Here is a 23,329-nt window from a genome sequence, read left to right as displayed (position 1 = left end):
TAACACTTCACGAGTTCCTTTATTTTTCATTATATACGCAAAAGCTTTGCGAGTGTTAACATTAATGAAGATGAGGAATGGTTTATGTCCTCCTTTTCTGCTTTGAATGAGAGTGTCAAATTGGTATGCGTCAGGAGTGTTGGAGTAAATTGGTAAAAAGTAGTCGTAAGGGTTTATTTTTGTTTGATGTACAACATTTTTGTCAAAGAACTTTTTCACTTCAGCTCTGTTAGTAAATCCCAACTTTTTGCTGCTTCATTGAACTTCTTAAATGACCTCCATGGATGTTGTTCGAATACTTCTTTCAAGCTCATTTATGTAAAGTTAAAGATTTTATTCTAGGCTCAAGCGCGTTCATTGAACGCGGTACCATGCGAATACAGTCACAAATGGTGGCATATAATCTGCACCCGAGCCTGTTGGATTTGTTGTGAAAGTGTGTGAATGATTACCTGTGGTTCCACAGAAAATACCTGTGCTTGAATCTACTGGGTCACTTGAAATATCATATCTATTCATTCCCTGTCTATCCGAACCTGCTGCAAGATTTGTATAACCTCTTTTTGTTATTGAATGTGAATGATTACCTGTTGTGTTTGTAGTTCCTGTATGAGTGTGCGGTGGAAGGTTTGCTTCTTTAATTTTCTTCGAACCTCCTGTTTGCTTTGAATATCTAGCACAGTATAAGAATTTATCTACAATCTGCTTCCACGTACCAAAACCCAGAACTGTTTCTGGATTTGTTGAGTTCATTGACGTATAAATAGAACCTATAGGATATAATGTTTGAAGTATTTCTGTCTTTAATGTTTGAAGCTCTGTTTTGTCAGCTTTCTTATCTAACATTGTTGGTAGTTCATATGCTTCAAAGTTTCTGGCATGATCTTCGATATTCCTGCAACTGTTATCTAAATTGTTAAGAGTATCTTTTACGCTTGTACTTGGATTTTCTAATGGTGCACTTGAACCAAGGGTATAGTTCAATATTATGTCGTCTGCTCTAACAGTAGTGAAGGATTTATGTGTATGGTTCTTGTCAGCTTTATTATCATATAAATCTTGAGCAGTGAATTTAACATTATTTTCATCGTCCATGACATAAACATTTTTACAGCTAATTTCTTTCTTCGTTGTTATGTTTTCATTCGATGTTAAACCTTGTGGAAAGTTAGGAGGTTTATAATATAATGCATCTCCACCAGTTCCGCCAACCGTTCCTTCAATACTTTCTATAGCAACAGTTGAGAAGGAGTTATGTGTATGTTCTTTATCTGCTTTTTTATCTAACATTGCTGGTAGTTCATGTGTTTCAAAGTTTCTGACATGACCTTCAATGTTCATACATTTACTATTTAAGGAGTTTAGTGTATCTTTTACGCTTGTACTTGGATTTTCTAATGGTGCACTTGAACCAAGGGTATAGTTCAATATTATGTCGTCTGCTCTAACAGTAGTGAAGGATTTATGTGTATGGTTCTTGTCGGCTTTACTGTCTAATGTAGCTTGAAGTTCATTTATATCGGAGATGTTGTGTTTATGAGATTTCAAAACTTTGTTCATTGCTTCGAGTTCAACTTTGTCAGCTTTACTTTTAATAGCATCTTCAAACGTTATTTTTGACTTAACTCTCAAAGTAAATCTTGTTCAACTAATACACCTTTAACAGAGAAAGTAGAGGCATAAATTTCATCGTTATAACTAAATGCTTCTGGTGCTTTACCCGTGTCATACTGTACAGTACAGCTTATGTCATAACCTTTAGCACGAATGTATTTATATCTTCTTTCATTGGGGTCTTCCGTCTTCACTTCATCACTTCGTGTTAAATATCCATGGTAGTCCGTTATAATCTGTTCGTCTGAAGTTATATAATGAACGTGGTTCTTGACTTTATCACTCAGAGCTAAAAGCTCATTTTTGTCTGCTTTTTCGGCTAATTTCTCATTAACATCATTCACTTCTAATTCAACTCTTCCGCCAGAACTCTTATTATCATTAATCTTTTTCATTAATTCGGTAATTACGTCATAAAGACTATATTCTGTTTTCGGTTTTGTAAATAATGAGTCAAAATTTCTTTTCATCATTACATCGCTGACATTAATGATATCACCAATTCCTTTTTCATTTATTCTCTTCATTAATTCTGCAATAATGACGAATATATAATCTGTTAATTTATTCTCTTCATCGAGGGTTATAGAATGTTTTGAAATTGAATCATTAACTCCTCTAAATAAATCAATAACTTCAGGATACACGTTTTTAATGTCTCGAATAACCCGACCAGTATCCTGTTGTTCATGTTCTTCGTTCCCGTCGTTACGTGGTTTTATATCTCTAACCATCATCAACGCAGCCATAATCGGAGGTTTGTTGCTACCTGTTCGAAAATCTGACCGTTATGTATGGTATATCTAAATAATTTCTTTGTGTTTGTTAAAACATTTGAAACAAGTCTTTTAAAACCATCTACAAAATTTCCTGTTTCACCTAATGTTCTTGCAGCATTTACAAGCTCACCCATTTCCCGCTTTTGACCCCAAAAACGTCCATATTGCATTTATTTCACTCTGTATAGTTGTCCATTCAGCGAAACTAACACCCGCATTCGCTAAGCTGAAAATGAAATTCAGTGGATCGAACTTAATTCCACCTTCTTTTTTCAATTTCAACGAACTCACTAACATGAGATTTTAAGTATTCTTTCGTTAAAATTGTTTTCCCGATGTTATGTCATTAACGAAACTATCACCGTCAAAAGTTAACGAATTCAATTTCGTCGTTGATGCTTTTATTTCATACACCGCTTTATTGATAGTTTTTGGCTCACCTTCTTTAGAAGCATATGAAACATTAATGAATGAATTATATGTATTCGTGAATGAATTAAAATCAATGATTTTCATTAATGACGTCTTTAATGATTCATTTACTGTCGAATCCCTTAAAGTAATTAATGAACTGTCATTTATGAAAGGTACACTGCAAACCGTCGAGTTTGGATCAAATGCTGTAGTTGGTGCAGGAATATTAATGATATAAGTCATTAAATCATTAAGTGACGTAAATAATGTTGTCGTTTTTTGATTTAATTTCTTTAGCATCTGTTATATATGGTAATTTTATTTCTGTAGTTCTGAATTAAAGATATTCGCTAAAATGTTTTGTAAACTGTTTTGAACAGCTGTGTAAACCGTTGAATTCGGAACTCTTACGATTTCACCGTCCTTAATAAAAGGCATTGCACATGGTGTAGTGCTTGGGTCAAATCTTTCGGGATTATAATTCAACATATATTCTAACGCTTCATAAACAGACCTATATACGGTTGTATTATCTTTTTCAATAATTTCACCGTCCTTTATAAACGGCATAGTACATGGAGTTAAAATAGGGTCAAACTTTTCATAGTCCTTCCATGTTATGTATTTCTCAGTATTTCCATCAGTGATAACAATATATTTGTCAGTAAGTGTGAGAGAGTATTGACCAAAATATAAACGTTTAGCTCTGTCAGCTTCATACGCATATGCAGCTATACTCATATTTTAATGAGAATAAAATGTTGTTCTATTTGCAAAGTACAGACCCAAACGAATACGGGACAGTAAAGCTACAAACAAACTTAGGTCTACAGAATGAGGCGCTTGCATTCAGAATGGTTGACTTCAATACTATCGCTTCATTCGTTATAACAGATGAAACAGATTTCATGGAGATTGAAATAGATGGAAAGAAGCACGAAATAAGATTTCACAATAATGTAGAATATAAGATGGAAACATTAGCTGGAGTGTTAAATGCTCTCATAAATACTACAATAAACAAGGATAACGAAGAAAACTTAATGAATGTTAAACTTATTGCAGGAGTTTTGAAGTTCAGTTATGCGAAGGAGTTTAAGATACCAAGAATGAGTCATAGAGTACAACTTCTTTTGGGTGCATACCATATGACATTTCCTTTGAAAAGTGTTGACAAAACGATTGAGATGAAATCTGTTCCATACGTATGTTATGGCAATTGTTTGTACATTGAGTCAAAAATAGCTAATGTCACAGGTATTTCAGGAGTTAATAGTAAAGGTTCAGTAGAATATAAATCCTTCTGTTATGCAGTCAATTCAATGTTCATTCCAAACGTTCCTGTCATAGCAACTCATTTAGGTAAATGGGTTCGCATTAGTCCTCATAATTTGAAAGACATGCAATTCAGACTTGTTGACTTTCAAGGAGAGCCTGTAGAACTGAAGGCACCAGTGCGAATGACTGTTGAAGTTGACTTTTTAGAAAATATTAAATGCAACAGCTTACAAGAGAACTCAGAGCTAAAAATATAAAGTATGAATGTTATGTATTAGGTCATGAACTTTGGTTGTTGCTGTTTGATGAAACAAATGAAGTTAGTTATGTCAGTCAAGAGAACAGAAAAATATTGTGTTAGTGAAAACTGCACCAAGTCAATAAGATTAGGTTTGCATTATGAAGATGAGTTCGATACTGTTGAAGAAGTTTTGGATAGATACTATAAGTTGCTTTAATTTACTAAAACATATTTCAAACAAAGCTTATATTCTGTTGAAAGTTTTGTATACTCGTTCGAATATTTATACTTAAACTCAACTCCTGTAGTTCCTGGTGTTTCAATGATGCGGATGTTACCTATTTTCATGAATATTGGCGTTTGACCACAGCATTCGATTTCAGGGTCGAGATAGTCAATGACACATTGCTTTCCTGTTATTCGTGATATAACATTTTCAAGGTCCTCCTTTGTTAGAATTATCTTATATAAGATTTATCAAAAGCTTCTTATCGTCTTTGAGTAAAATTGTTTGTATAACTGAGAAGGTAATGGTCTACGTTATCTGAAGGATTTGTTTGAACATTTGTGTAAGGGTTGTCGTTGGCTTCTCTTGAAAGAATTTGGTCCAGTGGTGGATACTCTAACTTAACATCTGATGTAGCGTTAGCGTTTGAAGCTGTGTTTAAATTCACGGATTTCAGCTCTGGTTCTTTTTCTTTCAAACACTCTGAACTATAGTTCTTTATGACAATATTGTTTGTCGTTCGTGAGTCAACATTTGATGTTGGTTCAATTGGAACATTAACGGCACCAGCTAAGATGGATTTGCTTCTCATTTCATATAGAATAAAAACCTTTTATATGTATGAAATGAACAATATACTCGACAAGGGTTTGAATGTAAAGCTAACGAATGAAAATATTGTTGAATTCACTGAGACAGGAGCTGTGTATAAAGATGTAGAACTACTGAACAAAAGAGCAAAGGGAAGAAGCAGGAATATGAACAAAGGGTGGAAGCCTATAAAAATTTATGTCAATGATGGCTCAGGAGGTTCAAACATAAAGTATGCAGAAAGTTATAGAGTTTATGCTCTCAAAGGTGAAAAGCCTTCATTTAAGAACAGCTATTCTAACGCATATCCTCAAAAGCTAACGGATGGGGAAGTGGATGATATGAATGACAGCAAAAATATTAACAGAAATGGCGACAGAGATGCATGGAATTTGTTTACCATCAGTCAATTGAAGGTTAAACTTTAAAACAATGTTGGTCGTTCCCATGGAATATTTTTGACTTTAATGGTATTAGTCATGATATGAATCTCAAGGTATGAACGAGGAGAGATGAGAGACTTATATGCTTCCCAAATTTCTTCAAAAGGTAATGTTATACCTGACTGTTTCCAAATGAGTTCAATATCATAACGTGAGAAACCTTGAAAGATAACGAAGTCAGTTATGAGACGTTTTATGTTTAAAGCAAAAACTCCATGTTTGCATAAGTATTGCTACAGTTAAATGGTAATGTCTGACTTTAGTTATGATGTTAGCTAATGGTGAGTCAGGCTTTGACACTAAACCTTTTCCGGCGAAGTCGTCACAAACGAAGAGTGTTTGAAGGATACTTTTTGAAGGGGTATTTTGAAAGTTTTGATAGAATGTAGTTTGTAAGTCGTTTCATATCGTAAACTCCTGAGTATTGACGTAAGTGGTGTTTGTCAATAATTCTTTCCATCTCCTCAGAAGTCTTTTGCATTCCTGACTGTATGAACTCTACGATGGCATAATATTTCCTCTTACGTCGAATGTAACGTTGAAGAAATTCAATGAGTTCACTGTCTGGAACTTTAACGACAGAGGCTTGAACTTTTGACATAAATGTTTTCGCTGTTGAGTCCATAGAGTCTGAAGTTGCTGATATAATGATTTGGTCATAGTAAGAGTCGTTTCCTAAACGCTCTGTTATGAGTATATGACGAATGAGGTTAAATGTCTTACCTGAACCCATCTTTCCACAATAGAAATACACCATTTGAACAGAACTCATATCTTACTGAAAGGAAGAATAAGAGAAGAGTTAAGTTTGTCTGTAGTTTCATTCATGTCTTCATCTACGTCATGTATTAAATGCTTCATTTTATCTCCATTAAAAATGCAAGTCAGAAATATTCAGAACATAGCACCGAGTCTAACTGACAAGAGTATAAAGATATACTATGAACACGTTATGATGAAACCAACCAAAATTCAAGAAAGTCAGTATACTTATGAATATCCAAGACACTGGGTAGAGTATGTAGGAGGTGAGAAAGCTATTGAAATCAGACAGGTTCGAAGTATTCCAGCAGGAAGAACAATATTATTGAAGAACTTTAATGTTTTGAGATATAATGATGAAACAAAGAAGCAAGATAGTTTCCCTGTTGCTGTGTATGTGAACTTAGATACAGGAGATGACATGAAAGTTTTTACACAAAGCTTCAAACGGTAGTGAGAGAACAACTGACTGCGGAAGGACATCCATTACCTTCAGAAGTTACCATAGCATATAATTTTGAAACAAACTCAATAGATTTTAAAGTCATCTCTGCAAAGAAGTCAGGTTTTACATTTAATGAAGCAGATGTATATTCGAATGAAAACTTCAAAGCTATTGCATGGTTAGATAATGACGATTGCTTTAAGAAAATATTTAAATTCAGTGACTCAACGATGTCAATAGATGACCTTCGTGGAATGTTACCATCGACGTTTACAGTAGAAGGTTCAGCAGGATTGCTTACAAGATTGTCAATTGGTGGTATTTGGTCTCGTGAGAACATTGTTATAAAATCCAGTATAAGTGAATTTGCTGAAGAATCTATATTATGTCTTTCAAACTATGTATTCGCCGCCGAAGCATTATAGTATAACAAACTTTGTCAGTAAGTTTAACATAAGACTTGTCGAACCTTCTTCAATGAAAGATGTTGTGCTACCTAAAGATGGAAAGGATGGACTCATTATTGAGATGATTTTAATTGCATATTAAATGAGCTTGTTCTTGAAGGTCATTCATGATGAAATAACTGTTGTAGAAGATGTTAGCAATTGTTCAGACATTTTGAAGCGTATAGATGATATAAGAAATAAGTTAGATAGACCGCAAAGCGGTGAGGGCGAAGCCCGTGAGAACGCTTATGTTTCATTGACTTTCTCCAGTAACGAGAACTTTTATGAGATAATATTGAAGAGAGATGATTTTAATATGGTGTAAATGGTAGCTTGGGCAGCTTTAGGCGCAATGGGAACAAAAGCATTAGCATTTGGAGCAAAAGCACTTGGGGCTTATGACGCAGTAAATAAAATGAGTGGAGAAAGGGTTTCAAAGACATTAGACGCAAATAAAGGAAAGATTGGAGGCTGGGTTGCAAAGAAGTTAAGATTAAATAAAATAGGGCTCATAAATAAAGCATCCAATTTGGTTGCGACTGAGTCAGAAAATGCTTTAGGAAAGGACGATGAGTTTGCAAAACATGCAAAAGACTTTAATGACCAGATGAAAGGTGAAACAATGCATTTAAATAGAGTCGATGGAACTAAAGAAAATGTTTCTTCTCCACAACTTCCACCAGCAGTTCTTCCGTATGGTCCCTATGGAATGTATGGAAACCCTTACGAAAGACCATTTGACCCATTGACTGGTGGAAGTAACTGGTATCATTACGGCCGAAGAAGAAAGACAGTCAAGTTGGAGACAGACGTGAAGAAAGCAACTAAAAAGAAACCAAGGAAGAGAGTTATAAAGTAATGAATTCAACAGGGTGAAAAAAGAGGTGAAAAAAGAGGTGAGATTTCACCACTTCACCTAAATTTATTTTTCACCTCTGACAACGTTTATTTTTTCATTAGTGAGTTCGTTAGTGAAAACGTTAGTGTGGGTGAAAAAAGAGGTGAAAAAGAGGTGAGATTTCACCACTTCACCTAAATTTATTTTTCACCTCTGACAACGTTTATTTTTTCATTAGTGAGTTCGTTAGTGAAAACGTTAGTGTGGGTGAAAAAAGAGGTGAAAAAAGAGGTGAGATTTCACCACTTCACCTAAATTTATTTTTCACCTCTGACAACGTTTATTTTTTCATTAGTGAGTTCGTTAGTGAAAACGTTAGTGTGGGTGAAAAAAGAGGTGAAAAAAGAGGTGAGATTTCACCACTTCACCTAAATTTATTTTTTCGCTATGTTTTCATACGTGTGGGAGTGGTGATATCATTTATTTTTAAGTTTATTTTTTATTTTATTTTTTATTTTATTTTTATATAAATGACAGAACAAAAGCAACTCATTCGAATTCCACAGTATAACAAACATACATTTAAACATTTATTCTTCCTTCCTGAGCATAACATGTTCTTTCAAATACATCCGAGACCAGTTGACTTTTCATTGACTGTGTATAAAGATAGAAATAGTTATATCATTAAACCATACGATGACGAAGGTAAGTTATGTAAATTGTACGTTAAGAAGTTAGAGAAAGTTTATGACTTCAAGTATGACTACAATAGGGTTAACACTGATGATGAAGATATTGAGGAAAATTTATGAGAACGTTTATTTTTTCATTAGTGAGTTCGTTAGTGGGTGAAGAGGTTGGTGGCTTTGTAAATATTTAAGGTTAAGTTAGTGTTGTCGTTTGTGTTGTAAAATATACGTTAGCGGTTTCGTAAAGTGTCAAATTCACATATAATGGGTAAGGAGGCGCGCAGTGCCGCCGTACCCAAGATATGTTTACTAACTAAGACTTGTTTTTCAATAATTTAGTTTTGAGAACTTTACGTGTCATATCATCCAATATGGCAAAAAATGGAAAAGAAACATTACCGTGAAGGTAATGAATATCGCAGTGCCATATCAAATTCTTTGATATGGCACGATATTTGGTAGGTGGATTTGCTGGTTTGTAATCTCTTTTTGAAGATAAACCTGATTCCATCATAAATTTTTCCACTTGATGATGCTTTATTTTTTGTAAATTGTCAAAAAATTGATCTTTTGTCAAATCTTCTATATTTTCAAATTCTTTTGCAATTTCTTCTTTTTCTTTCTCACAATCGGGATTTTGAGCAATATTTTGAAACCTTTTAATCAATAAATAAGTTTTTGAAATTCCTCCTTTATATTGTGAAACACAAGAATTAATTAATTGTTTTTGCTCAAATGTTGGTGGATTTGGTTTTCTGCCGCGACTAACTTTTGGTAATTCGATTTCTTGAAGTTGAAATGCTCTTCTTATTGTATTTTCGGCAACATTCAATTTAATTTTACCATTTTCCAATTCAACTTCCTTTCCCACACTTTTGTAAGATTCACCTTCTTCTATTCTTCTTTTAGCTTCAAATAGCCATTCTCTGCTTATAGATTTGGCAGTAGTCATAAAAGTGGTCCTTCTTTTGTGATAAGATTCAAATTTGAATGTGGATGATAAATAAAAATCAAAAATAATTGTTATAATTTAAATGAATAAGTAATTTAAAACGATTTTATTTATGATCAAATTTTATATATTTTTTTGGATCAAATCCATTTTAATAGAATTTATATACTATTCATCTATTAGTAAACACTACCGTATATTATTTTTTAAGCTATCTTATTTTTTGAACTTTTATTCAAATCTTTGGTCGCAAGAAGAATTGCATGATAAATAAAAACATTTAATCAAAGTCAATTTTATTTTTCATATTCAAATGGACTGAGTGTTAACATTTAACATTTTTTGCTAATTGTCGTCAAAAATTAGGCGTAAAGCAAAAATTGATATTTCATATGGTTTTATGATAGATAAGCATTATATTCCCACTCATTATATTCGTAAATTTTGAGGTTTATCCTTCGCTTTTAAGATCATTGAATTTGATTTTTATATAAAATAGTTGTATATTAGAAAATAATATGAGTTTATGTGATATTATTTTTCAGAAGATTTTGTGTTCTTCTTCAAAATTTTATTTTTTTATTAAAAAGAATCTTTACAAAATATACATTTACTTTAATTAATATTTAAAAACGTGCTCTATCAAAAGTTCCAAAAATTCAATATTTTAGCTTTTCTGAGGTGTCACTTTTGATGAATTTCTGTTTACAACAATTATTTAATTTTTATCTGGATTTATATGTAATAATAACAAATTCAAATGAAGATTTCGAGTTTTTGTTAAAACTCAAGCGTCATTCACAGTGTCTCTTTATGGTAACTTAGATATTTCACTGTATTTGAAAATGTGGATGCGAAAGGAAGGAATAGTGCAAAGTTCATAATAGAATAAGTTAAGATAATGTGTAATAATAATATGAACCTGGTTGACCTCTCCACAATTCATAAATATTCCCACGCTAGGCAATAAATTTTTTTACAAAAAACTCTCAGTATTGGATGGATAATCATGCAAATCATATCGACAAAATTGATAATGACTATCAAATATTTAGTGCCGATGAAGATGATAATAAACCAATCAAACAAATTGTACAATTAGATTCATCTGATATTTTAACTTTACCCGAACAGCCCCAACTAAAAATCAATGCAAATATGCCTATTAAAACCCCCAGAAATGCTAATAATTCTGTCTCCACTCTTGTAGATATTATAAAGGCAAAAATGCCCACATTAAATTCTGAAATAGCTGATCAACGAATAAACTCACTTGAAAATCAATCTATAACACAAGAAAAACAATCAGAAACACATAAAATGTATATTAAAATAATTACAGAGAAAGTAAAAATGCTTCAAAATCGTTTGTCAATATTGGAAAAGAACGATGAAACACTTGATAATGAAATTCAAACAATTAAAACACAAAATGAAACAAATAAAAAAAGTTTCGAAATACTTGAAAAGCAACAAGAAACAATTAAAGAGAAAGTAAAAGCTCTTCAAAAGCACGATGAAACACATGATAATGAAATTAAAAGCTCTTCAAAATCAAACTTTAATATTAGAAAAGCACGATGAAAAACATGATAATGAAATTAAAACAATTAAAACACAAGATGAAACAAATAAAAACATTTCGAAATACTTGAAAAGCAGCAAGAAACAATTAAAAAGGAACAAGAAACAATTAAAGAGACAGTAAAAGCTCTTCAAAAGCACAATGAGACATTTGATAATGCTATTGAAACAATTAAAACGCAACATAAAACAATGGAAAATCAAATCGAACTAATTATGAAAAGAATCGAACTTCTTGAAAAAGAAGAAGGAATAATAAATAACAAAGTATGAATAATCAAACAGAGAAAATGCATCAACATTTAAAATATAAAAAAACAGATTTATCTTGCAGCCCGTCATTACGAATAAACAAACATATATTTAACAATTTATTTTATTCCTACCTCTGAAGATGAGATAGTATTTTTTCTATTTTATATTGATTATATTTCACAATTGCTGCTATAGTTTCTTCATCATCAAACGTTGAGACTTTTTGCAAAATTACTTGGTATATTTCATCTGAAACTTGTGAAATATAGAAATCCATAGATGACAAGAATTCACAAGCTATTTTTGCAACCAATTCTTCATCAGAAAATCCATTCTTAATCAAGTAAAAACAAAATTCTGCTTCACCAACAATTTCATCTGAATCAAATTCAGGATTGATTGTAACCAACATTTCTTCAATAAGTTCACTTGTATTATCAAAATTATATTCAGACAAAAGCTTTGCTAGAACAACAGATGCTTTTCTTATGACTTTCGGAGAGTTAAAATTATCAAGACATTTTCTAACAAATCCATAAATTGTCTCAATATTTTGAATTGTTTTTGTTTTTGATGTCGAAACTAAATAAAAAAGAGATTGCAAAGTTGTTCGAACAATCAAATCATTATCTGTTACATTCAAGAATGAGAATATTTCATTCATTGTTATATCATAAATTTCAGATTCCAAATGACAAATCAAACAAAATCTTGACAATAAATTTAAAGAATAAATTCTCATCAAACTTGAACAATTTTGTTGAGAATGTAAAGTATTATAAAGTACTTCTAAGCATGGAAGACATAATTCAGGACCAGCAACATGAAGAAACTGACTAAAAGCATAAAACAAAGGATGAATCAATGATGGATCAATTTCTTTTGAAGTGTCACTTTTCAACAATCCCAAAAACTTCAAATTCAAAGCGTCTATGAAAATTCCGAAATATTCATCGAAGAATTCCTGTGTCAAATTGGATATTGACGAGAATGCTGTTCCAGAAATTAACAAGAACCCAAAGAATGAATCTTTCGAAGGATATCCTTTGATACAAGGTAAAAATGTTTGTATGAAAAAAGAAGTATCTTGATTCAAAGCCAATAAACCATCAATACAATAAGCAATGCCTTCTATACAAGGACTAACGTAAGCGGAGCTTTCAAATGGTTTCTTTTTCAAGTTATCAACAATAAAAGGTAAATATTCTTCCATTTCATTCGGAATTAAACCAAAAAGTTTCGAAAGACATCTCAAACAAGGTGCAGCCTCTTTTGCTGACTTCTCTTTATCCTGTATTATACAACAAAGAGGAGGAACAATAACAGGAATGAATTCAGAAATCGATCTACATAAAACTAAAGAAATTTCTTCAATACATCGACATAAATTATCAATTTGACAATTTTCTGATGAAAAACTTTCTTCTATCAAGTCAACAATCTCATTAAGATGTGCTTTGATACTCTGTGGACATGTCTTTGTTAATCTTCCATAACATTCCAATACAATTTCTTTCATTTCTTTCCGATTTTCGAAAAATTTTGACAAAAAAGGTGACAAACTTTCAAAAATTGTTTCATCAACTTCATCGAAATGTTGGAGTCCACTTGTTATACAGGAGAGGACTTTTTCGACCACGAAATCATCTTTTTCTTCAATATCAGTCATCAAAATTTGGATCATTTCTGAAATGTTTGTTGGTGTTTTTTCGACTTTAAAAAGGAGATTATCAAGAACAACCAAAGCATCATGATTGTTGATCCTTGATACTAAGTATTCAACAATGTCATCAACAAAAGGAATCAATGATTCTGGAGTATTATCTGTAATTTCTCTAATTACGTTGCAAATTGAGTTAACAACCTCTTCATCATCCTCTATATCGTTTTGCAATGCAACTTCTAAATAATATTCTATGTTTTCTGCAATAATTTCTTGAAAACCTTCAGAAATTGAACGAAGTATCAAAAGAGAGACTTTCTTGCAACATGTCTTCATCAATTCATCACCATCATCATTAGTTGTAAGCTCCTGAACAATCTGCATGAAGATTTGGAACAGTTCTTCCGCATCATCGCTGAATGATTTTGATAAACCATAGAAAAATGAAAGAGGGAAGTTGTAATCGAGATCATTTCTGCATGCTTCTATTGCTAGATTGCACGAATTGTTGATAATCATTGGAATTTCTTCTCTATTTTCTAATGCAATTATTTCAGCAAAAGCTTCAATGATGTTATGCATGGAAATACGCAATTTAATAGGTATGGAGTCATCTGAACATGCCGAAATTGCAATTTGTAAAAAATCTGACTTAGATTCTTGGATAAATTCTGGAGATTCAGCAACTAAATTGCAAACTATGCGTATGTATGAGTTTAACTCTTGTTCATTATGGTTTGAGTATAAATTACTGTGTATTTCGTTTTGAACAGTTGTAATAATTTGTTCGCCAATATTTTTCTCTTCTTCTGAAAGATATTCTTCAATCCGAACAAGATGGAACTGAAGGAAATTAAGTGCTTCATTCTGATCATCTGGATGAGTAGAAGATGTAAGAATTTCATTACAAATTGTAAAAATATGAAATAAAGCTTGCCTAGAATCATCTGAAGTATAAAATTGATATATTTCGTTCCATATGTGAAGTCCTACTTGTGATTTCGTTGGATCTTGTATAATTTTATTTGCATAAATAAAAATTTCATTCCATGGAGTAGTTTCAATTGTCTTCTTTAAAAATTCGGCCGCATCATCCATTATGAATTTGAGAATAGTAATATCTTTGGTTTTGTATAGCAAATCTATGAACAAATTTTGTATTTGAAGAATTTTTTCTGGTTCAAGTTGTTCAATGTATGTAGAAATCAAAAAGCTTAGTCGCAAAGCGCATATTTTAAGAACTTTATTGTTTTGGGAACGATGTAACAGATATAAATGTATTAAAAATGAATCAGGATCTGCGTCAATTTGTTGAATTTGCTCAAGAAAGGCCTTCTGCTCTGTTGATTCGTAAGATAAATATAAATTTTCGAGCGTATCAACAAGATCTGAAGACAATTTTAAAAACTAAAATTTTGTTCAAAATTTGTTGATACTAAAATTTGTTCAAAATCAGCGAGTCCTAAAAATATTGATACGGAAAAAGTTTTATTTTATTTTTTTTATGTCATGTGATATGAAATGAATGTGATTACTTAGTTAATTCATGCAATGCAAGTTTCTCGACATAGGATATTAATCGAAAGAATCTAACCATATAAAGGTTGAACATTCGTTCAACAAATGATTATTTTCATCTGCGCTCCATGCTATCACATTCATGTTGCTGCTCCAAAATTTTGCAAATTCATGACAAAAAAAAAGTTAAATTATCAAAATGCAAGTGGATGCATATTTGTTTTGTGCATCTTTATTTTTTTTTTCAGTAACATTGGCACCATACAAAATAAGAAAATCAGCTGTTTCTTTAAAACCCTTACGTTCTGCAATGCAAAGAGCCGTTTCTCCATCATTATCTTTTTCATTTATATTTACACCTAGTGAAAGAAAAAGTTCAGCTGTATCTTTACCACCAAAAGTAGCTGCACAATGAAGTACACTTTCCCCATCTTTAAGTCTTTCATTGATATTTGCGCCATACGAAAGAAGAAGTTCTGCTATTTCTGTATTTTTATTTTCTGCTGTATAATGAAGAGCCGTTTTCCCCTCATTATCTTTTTCATTGATATTTGCGCCATACGAAAGAAGAAGTTCTGCTATTTCTGTATTTTTATTTTCTGCTGTATAATGAAGAGCCGTTTTCCCCTCATTATCTTTTTCATTGATATTTGCACCATGTGAAAGAAGTTCGGCAGCTTCTTTACTATTTCTATATTCAAAATATATCTTATAATATCTTCGGGGAGCAATGTCTCTGGTTCAATTAATTTTGTTTTGATCATATCACAAATAGAGTTTAAATCTTCTCTTTTTTCCGTTTTCAGCTGATACAATGCATTATATAAATCAATGTGAGATTTATATGCACTTCTCAGTTGGCTGTATTTATTCGAGGGCATGTCATGATCAGACATCAAAAAATTTAAAAATTATATATTTCAACTTTATCATTCAAAAAGTCATTGAAAATCATCAGTAGGGGAAAAATACTATATTATACATGTGGAAAACAATGGCAACAAAGATTTCGAATTAAATATTGCTTGCTTTCGTAATTCCAATGACTCATTTAGGGATGAAAATCGGGAAGATATGCTGAATTATGGAAGATAAATTGTTGCATTTTTCTTGTTGCATACACCTCTTTACTATATCTTCTTTACAAAATAAAATGAGATTTAAATTAAAAATTTGCTTTCTCTTTTTACGACACAAGTATACATGGGCTAGAGATAATTTTTATGACTGAAATTATGGAAATTAAAACGTAATTCACAAATCTTTTAGTAACTTTTCAAACTAAGATCATATCATTCATATTTGGATCCTGCTGATTCGGTTTATCTTATTTATTTTGAAATCTATCGTTTAGGTCTTCGTGGGATCACCTTTGGTTTGACTTGTGCATTTTTAATTTTAAATGTAATTGCAGGTCAAAAATTTACCAAAGGAAATATGAAGGAAAAACGACTTTCCAGAAATCTTTGCATATACGTATTCTATTTTTTTTTTTTATTCTGCATTGTTTTTTAAATTTTTGGTATTTTTGACATCATATTTTTTTTATGAGTTCTGGTTTCGGAAAAGGGTGCCAATTTTATGATGGATCTATTTCTGCGATGAAAAGAGAGTGGGGCTCTACGAATCCATCTAATCCTTTTCGATCTTCTTTTCAAAATCCTCTAGGATTAGCAGCGCAACGGAATACAGACACGTATATGCACAATCTTAAATATGCTTTAGAGGCATCCCAAGTTAAAAGTCTTGATGAAGAATTTTTCTCAAACGATGGTCATGTTCAAAATTATCAACGATTTTTGGTTCCTTTTTCAGTTTCAACCACAGAAGTACCCGAATATCTCGAAGAATTATGGAATATCCAACTTATTTTGCAAAGCTACGATTCAAATAATGAAGAGCAAACAAATACTTTGTTAAACTTCATAGAAAACAACGTTTACACAGGCGTACGCGAATTTGAAACGAGTGTATTCGTTCGTCCACGTCTTGTTAAAGAATATGTCCAACTTTATTCCAAATTTTCCAAAAAACTTAAAATGTTTATCAGGAATTCATCGACATTACCAGTTTCTTTTGGTGTTTTCCTCACATCAGAGCACATTGGAAGTAATTTAGAAGCATCACAACTTACATTTTCGACATTTCAAAATCCTTCGATAAATCGACTCATTACGAACATTGTTTATTCACCAGAATCCAATGGAACCCTAGAAAAGATTCCTCTCGAGATGTACGAAGCAGCAATTTCAGATAATGTCGAGTATTTCGTAAATATTACAAGTGATTCCGATTTCAACAAGTTGTACATGATGGATGGACGATCAATCAACATTATACAGTTCTTAGCATTGTATGGTGCCATCAACTGCTTCAAATTCATTTTATTAAATCATCCAAAATTAAATTCCATTGCAGGCTTTGCTGTAGCAGGTGGAAACATGGAGATCATACGTATTTTGATACATAACAACATCAAATTCGACAACGTCACGTTCATACCTCTTTATTTCAGAAATGATGAAATTTTTGATTGGATTGTTCAAAACGATTTCACAGAAGAACAAGAAGAAAAGCGTACAGGATATCTATACTTCACAGAAACCATGACAATTCATGCAATTTTAGGAATTATGGGTCGAAATAATTTAATTAACTGTGTTGATCTTTTATCTGTTCTTTATTTGGATGGATTAGTTGATCCGGTCAGAGAATTGTCCAAACAATCATGTTTCAGTATCAATTTATTCTACGAAGTCCAAGAAGAAGAAATTTTGAATAATTTGATAAATAACATGTCACAAACGGTTTTTACAAAAATTTTAAACGGCTGTTTATCACTTGAATTAGAAGATCATCTTAAAACGATTGTTAATCATGAGAACTTTGTTGATTTCAAGATGGACCAGAGTATTATTGATTCTATCAAACGAAAATTCCCAAAAATTCATGATTTAATTGTTGAAAGATTGTTTGCTGAACAAACACCTGATAAATTATATAAAGCATTTGTCAGAGGACTTCCTATTAATCCTGAACATGTTTTGGATGCAATGTTCTATTGTGCAAAGATATTCGATTTCAAGACATTGATAAAAATGGTTGAAAAATATTACAAACAATTGGATCATAATCAAATGTCACTTTTATTAGAAAATTTTCCATATGTTTGGCTTGTTATTTATAATGAATTTTTGAGTAATTATAATGATAGCAAAGATGAATCTATTGTTAAGTTGATCAGATACTTCTTTACAAAGGATATAGAGCCAACAAATAATGTTATTGATTTAACTGTTTTGATTAACCAAAATTTGCCAATTTTACAAAAATTGACAGTTTTTGACATTGTCAATTTAATGAGAATTCTTCCATTGTTTGATAAGGAATTGATGAATTTATTATTATCGAAAGAATTAATAACACAAGAGCAGATCAATGATTTTTCATCTCAGAAAAATGTTGATATTCATAATAAATTCGCAAAACGTTCGAAATTCCAAAATATAATTAGAATTTCGAGCAATACAATTGATAACATGTTTTTCAATCAGCCAGGAACTGATCTGTTATCAAAGATGATCAAAGCTGTTGCGGAATCCAAAAAATTCAAAGAAGAATTTTTCAAAAATCCGTCACTTTTGGTTGATATCATTCCAAACAATCCATTTTTGATTGATTTGTATATTGAATACGATAACGAAAATGATCTTGAGAAACCTGTTTTCGACAAACTCTTAGTTTACTACATGTATTTAGTTGGTCAAACAATTGAAGAAAGTCGTGATTTTGGATATAAAGTTAGTTCACAACTTCCAACAAACATGATGTTGTTATTTTTAAAGGTTTTGGCGAAATCGAAATATCGAAAATACTATGATCTCAAGGAAATGCTTAAATACACAAATGCACCATCATTTATTCAATACTTAGAATTCACTCAAGAAGAAATTGATTATTTGAAGACAACTCCTGAAATGAAAGATAAAATCTTCAAGAATCCAAAGAATGCGAAATATTTCACTGTTCCTGAGATTTTGGAACGCGAAAAGAATTTCATTACATTAATTAATGTTTTCTTAGTTTATGAGAATTTGAATAATGAAAGTGCTGCATTGGTATTAAATGAAATTAGTCATTCAAGGTTGTCTTCTCCTTTCCAAAGAAATCTTCTTAATAGAGAGATTTTCTTAAAGAATATTACAACGAGAAACTTAATTAATTTCGTCGCAACACATAATGATCCTGATTTTGAAACTAATCTATTAAATAAGCCACAGCCTGATGATATTTCTTACAAAGTTGTTGATGAATTTTTCTCAAGAGATTTCTCAGAAAATGATTTGGTAAGTTTGATTGTTAATTTCCCTGAATCGAAACAATTCGTTGAATATGTTTTGTCAAAATACAAAGAAAGATTATCTAAGGATTCTTTGATTCTTTTAGGTTGTATTACAAATGTTCAATACGTTCCTAAAAATCATAAAATCAATGACGATTATTTTGTCAAAATTTTCCAAAACTTTACAAACACAAAGAGATGGTTGAAGAACTTGAAAGATTACGATATTTCCGTTGAAGCACTTACGAAAGCTCTTCATTTAGCCGCAAATAGAAGTGACGAAGACAATATTTATTGGCTTGTCAGAAAAGGCGCTTTAGTTAATACAATTGTAAATGGAGAAAGTTTTATTGAAAAAGTTCTGTTTGCTGATGATCCTGAATTTTTGAAGTTCTTGATAAGACAAGGTTGCGATTTGGGATATGTCTTGAAAACACCTATTTCTGTCATCATGGAAAATGAAATTCATTCTCCAGTGAAAAGAGAAATTTTCTTGAATACGAAAATGACTTTTGAAGCAAGATATACAAATAAATACATTATTGAAACTTTGGATCAGGGTTATATAAGAACTGATACAATTTATTTAACAAATTATATCAGTAATCTTTTCAAAATGCCATTAACTGAACAAAGATTGATTGATGAAATGAAAAATGAAAATTATAACATTGAAAATATTTCTAATTTGATGGATCTCATTTTCTCACAAGAAATTAATTTCCCATTCGCTCTTTTCTTCTTGACGCAAATCACATCAAGATTTAATACTATTTTGCAGCCTTTCTGTTTCGAGTTTTTGAAGCAAAATCTAAATAATCCGGAAATAGAAAATTTGATCGATCAAAAAATGGAAAAAGCTTCAAAACCTTACAAAAATATTTTCTTCGTTTTGTCAAGTAAAAGTGACAAAATTGAGAAATATAACCGCAATACAGATATATTGTTTATTGCTACGAAAATTGGCAATTTCGATGTTATCAAGAGTTTACTTGAAAATGGTGCAGATATCAATGAATTGGAAGGTTTCTTTTACCTTCATTCTCCAGCATTAGAAGCTGTTTCTCACGACAGAATTGATTTGTTGAAACTCTTTTACGAAAAAGGTTTAGACTTGAACTCGATTTATTCAAGTGATGATTTGACTTTGATTAATTGCGCAATTGAATATAATGCACAAAATTGTTTCGATTTCTTGGTTGACAAGGTTGAATTGAGACACAGAGTTGTACAATCGCCAATGTCTTGTGCATTACAGCATCTTAATGTTAATGATCATTACGCGGTTGTTCTTTATGAAAAAATCGACAAAACTGTTGAAAGAATTGAAAGTGATTCTTTCAAATTATTTGAAAAATGTCTTGAAACTAATGAACAATTCCAATATAATGGTCCGTTGAGAACAACTAATTACCAATCTATTGGACATTATGGCCTTGTTCTTCGCAACAGCCAAAACTACATCGATCTTGCTAATAATTCTACTTTTGTACAGAAATCTCTTGCTTTTAGAACTTTTCATAACAGAGAAAATATTGGCTTGTTTATCAATTTTGATCCTTTCCCTTATAAAGATGCTAAAGCAAAGCCGATTCCTTACTACCCTGATTATGATTATGATGATTACGATGATTACGGTGGAGGGCCAGACTTTGACGAAGTAGATGAAATTGATTTTGTAGATGATGATGAAGTTTTATAACCAATTTGGGTTATAATTTTTAATTGTTTCGAAAGTAATTCCATAAAATATGATGTCTGAAATTCATAAATCAGATTTTAAGAAGTTAATTTTATGATTTAGGATATAAAATGTAATAATAAAAAGATATGTCTGAAACTAATTCCATAAAATATGATGTCTGAAAACAATCGATTTTATGATTTATGATATAAAATGATTTATAAATTCGCAATCCTATAGGATATAATATGTAATAATAAAAAGATTTGTCTGAAAAGTGACACAGAGTTCTCATAAAAATATTGAGAAGAATTTTGTTTTTTACCTCAAATTTTCCAGAATTGTGAACCAGACTTTTAATTCGGAACTCAAATAAATGTATTGTTTTTATTTTGATATCGGGCAGATTCCTATCTATAAAGGTACCTTTCTATTTCGCAATGAATTTTAATTATTCATCCCATTCTTAACATATCCCATTGATAGTTTTCATGTGTATATAATTAAGGATGTCCTTCTATGTTATACTCTTGCAAATTTGAAAATCAAATTTCTTTTTTATTCAAATTTTAAAAGGTTGCGAAGACACATTTGGAGTGTTTAAAGGCGTAAATGAAAAAGAAACTAAAATATCCGATGTGACTTTTTGAATTGAAAATTCAAAAAGTCACACGGATATTTTTAATTTTTTTGAAATTGTTCAGAGTTATTAATAATTAGCCATATATACTTCTAAATTCGCATATCATGTATTTAATTTTCTGCCAATTTATTGTTGACAAAATTGTGAAATGGCAGAGAAGTGCCTCCACTCTGTATATTGAAGTAAATGGCTTGGTACTTAACTGTTAAACATGAATCTAGTAGGTGATAGTAAATGCCTAACTCAGACTTGTACTACCCTCAGCTTCACCAGATTTAGATATGAAATTCACTTGTTAAATGCAAAATACTGAAAAAAGCAAAAGAAAAAGCATTCAGTAGTTGCTTATATAATAAGTTACGCATTAAATAGTTTAAATACATAGAATCCATTGAAATTTTAACTCGATCTAAGTAAAGAAATCTAGATAGTGCCAATATTATAGTATATATAAGTAATATGGCATACACAGATACCATGTTACTCATGGATAGCTGTTCATTTTTTTAAAAAATCAATAACGAATTTAAGTATTTAAAGAATTTCATAAATTTTACATACAATTATGCTTGATTTTGCATGCATGCCTTGGTTTATTTATTAAATCCAATATATAAAAGATAATTAATTATGAATTTTAATTCATCATTTAAGCCATTTTTAATAAAAGAATTATGACATACAGTATTAATGCAAATATATTATCATTTATAAAATTCATCATGTTTAGAATGAGAATTTATTAAGAAATCTATTAAAGCATTTATAATGTAATAGCTTGTTGATGAAGGGTTAATATGTGACTCATCAACAATGAGCGATTGTTGACTATTCGGAATATCTTTATTAAGGGAAGCGTAAGAATTTATAATGAAATCGGTCTATTTCGAATAGTGAATGGCAACTTATTAATTGGAACATTGCGTTCTGATGATATAAAGAATAAATTTTGAATTTTTTTTTGCGATTTGAAGTTTTCCTCTCACGAGGTTTCATGTATTAGCGTTTGCACGCATTCCCCTTCTTTTTAATCAATAATTTAGTATTGTCTCCGTAAGAAACTTCCATTAACTCATATGCCCAAATTTCTGAAGAAATGGTAAAAATTAGCTATTTCCTTTCAATTATTTTTGCTTCTTTTTACGAAAATTATATTTGTTATTACATGTAGATTCTCGAAAAGTGAGAATGTCAGATTATTAAGGTTCCTTTTTGAATAGTTTACGTAAAATTAAAAATCAAATTTGAACACACATTTAGAATCTATGATATACTAAGAATTTATTTTCCCATATTTTTTGTCCAAAAAACTCAAAATTGAGAGTGGTGGCACTTCTAATGGCAGAATTTGATGGTAAATTTTTTTCCAAAAAATTTAAATGAGCGATTTCCAATTTATTATTGATTCCCACTATTGTAAAAACTCATCATTATTAAAGATTGGAATAGATTTTTCATTTATAATTAATGGAAATAGATTTGTAACTACTCAAAATCATGCATCAGTCATCAGTGGTATTGTCAGAGATATTCTCATAACAGATGAAAGTGCAACAGAAATTAACATCAGCATTCCCGATAATGGATCACTTGAAAAATCTCTCAACATATTTTCAATTTTCCTTAGAAATGGTTATATAAAAGAAAATATTGATTTACTCACAAGTGAAACTCTTTATCATATCGGAGTTTCTATCGAAAACGAGGATTTCATAAATCAATATATTAATATTATGACAATTTCAAATATAACAAAAGATAATATCAAATCATTCATAAATTATAGCCTTAAGACTCATGATTTCGAAAAAACTTCAACATTCATTGCATCAAATTTATCCCATATTGGGCCATCAATATGTTCATCATTGATTCAATCAGTCTTTGATACCATCAAAGATTAAATTTTGGTGTCC

The 23,329-nt window shown here is 30.9% G+C and overlaps 7 protein-coding genes and 2 pseudogenes across 9 annotated transcripts, besides 3 other annotated features; 6 read left to right on the top strand and 3 right to left on the bottom strand.

Moving 5' to 3' along the window:
• Positions 1-8,288: part of a mobile genetic element that runs on past the window's edge.
• Positions 805-2,009, bottom strand: TVAGG3_1014910 (annotated as a pseudogene). Its single transcript has one exon. A coding segment is annotated over exon 1 (1,205 nt).
• On the top strand, positions 3,779-4,322 carry TVAGG3_1014900 (uncharacterized protein; the record flags this gene model as incomplete). Its single annotated transcript, XM_051254643.1, has 1 exon — positions 3,779-4,322. A coding segment is annotated over one exon (544 nt), but the record flags the coding sequence as incomplete, so codon positions are not given.
• TVAGG3_1014890 (uncharacterized protein) lies at positions 5,170-5,571 on the top strand (the record flags this gene model as incomplete). Its single annotated transcript, XM_001308964.2, has 1 exon — positions 5,170-5,571. The coding sequence occupies one exon, from the start codon at positions 5,170-5,172 to the stop codon at positions 5,569-5,571; it is 402 nt and encodes a 133-aa protein (XP_001308965.1).
• On the top strand, positions 6,539-7,134 carry TVAGG3_1014880 (annotated as a pseudogene). The gene has a single exon. A coding segment is annotated over exon 1 (596 nt).
• Positions 8,228-8,288: a terminal%2Cinverted (terminal inverted repeat of Maverick-1A transposon ID:TVAGG3_1014870).
• Positions 8,289-9,085: 797 nt separating this feature from the next.
• On the bottom strand, positions 9,086-9,724 carry TVAGG3_1014860 (uncharacterized protein; the record flags this gene model as incomplete). The annotated part of the gene is made up of 1 exon (XM_051254642.1): positions 9,086-9,724. One exon carries the CDS (start codon positions 9,722-9,724, stop codon positions 9,086-9,088), a length of 639 nt encoding a protein of 212 aa, XP_051080216.1.
• A 675-nt stretch (positions 9,725-10,399) lies between these two features.
• Positions 10,400-10,437: a mobile genetic element.
• A 286-nt stretch (positions 10,438-10,723) lies between these two features.
• On the top strand, positions 10,724-11,308 carry TVAGG3_1014840 (uncharacterized protein; the record flags this gene model as incomplete). The annotated part of the gene is made up of 1 exon (XM_001308967.1): positions 10,724-11,308. The coding sequence occupies one exon, from the start codon at positions 10,724-10,726 to the stop codon at positions 11,306-11,308; it is 585 nt and encodes a 194-aa protein (XP_001308968.1).
• A 330-nt stretch (positions 11,309-11,638) lies between these two features.
• TVAGG3_1014830 (importin beta family) lies at positions 11,639-14,619 on the bottom strand (the record flags this gene model as incomplete). Its single annotated transcript, XM_001308968.2, has 1 exon — positions 11,691-14,324. The coding sequence occupies one exon, from the start codon at positions 14,322-14,324 to the stop codon at positions 11,691-11,693; it is 2,634 nt and encodes an 877-aa protein (XP_001308969.2).
• Positions 14,620-16,271: 1,652 nt separating this feature from the next.
• TVAGG3_1014820 (ankyrin repeat and EF-Hand domain-containing protein 1 family) lies at positions 16,272-21,221 on the top strand (the record flags this gene model as incomplete). The annotated part of the gene is made up of 1 exon (XM_001308969.1): positions 16,292-20,788. The coding sequence occupies one exon, from the start codon at positions 16,292-16,294 to the stop codon at positions 20,786-20,788; it is 4,497 nt and encodes a 1,498-aa protein (XP_001308970.1).
• A 1,571-nt stretch (positions 21,222-22,792) lies between these two features.
• TVAGG3_1014810 (protein ubiquitination) lies at positions 22,793-23,317 on the top strand (the record flags this gene model as incomplete). Its single annotated transcript, XM_001308970.1, has 1 exon — positions 22,793-23,317. The coding sequence occupies one exon, from the start codon at positions 22,793-22,795 to the stop codon at positions 23,315-23,317; it is 525 nt and encodes a 174-aa protein (XP_001308971.1).
• Positions 23,318-23,329: the final 12 nt, after the last annotated feature.

The sequence above is a fragment of the Trichomonas vaginalis genome, chromosome I, assembly GCF_026262505.1.
Source record: "Trichomonas vaginalis G3 chromosome I, whole genome shotgun sequence".
Classification (NCBI taxonomy): Eukaryota; Parabasalia; order Trichomonadida; family Trichomonadidae; genus Trichomonas; species Trichomonas vaginalis.
Note: the sequence above shows the minus strand (reverse complement) of the source record. Positions and strands in the feature narration are given on the sequence as shown.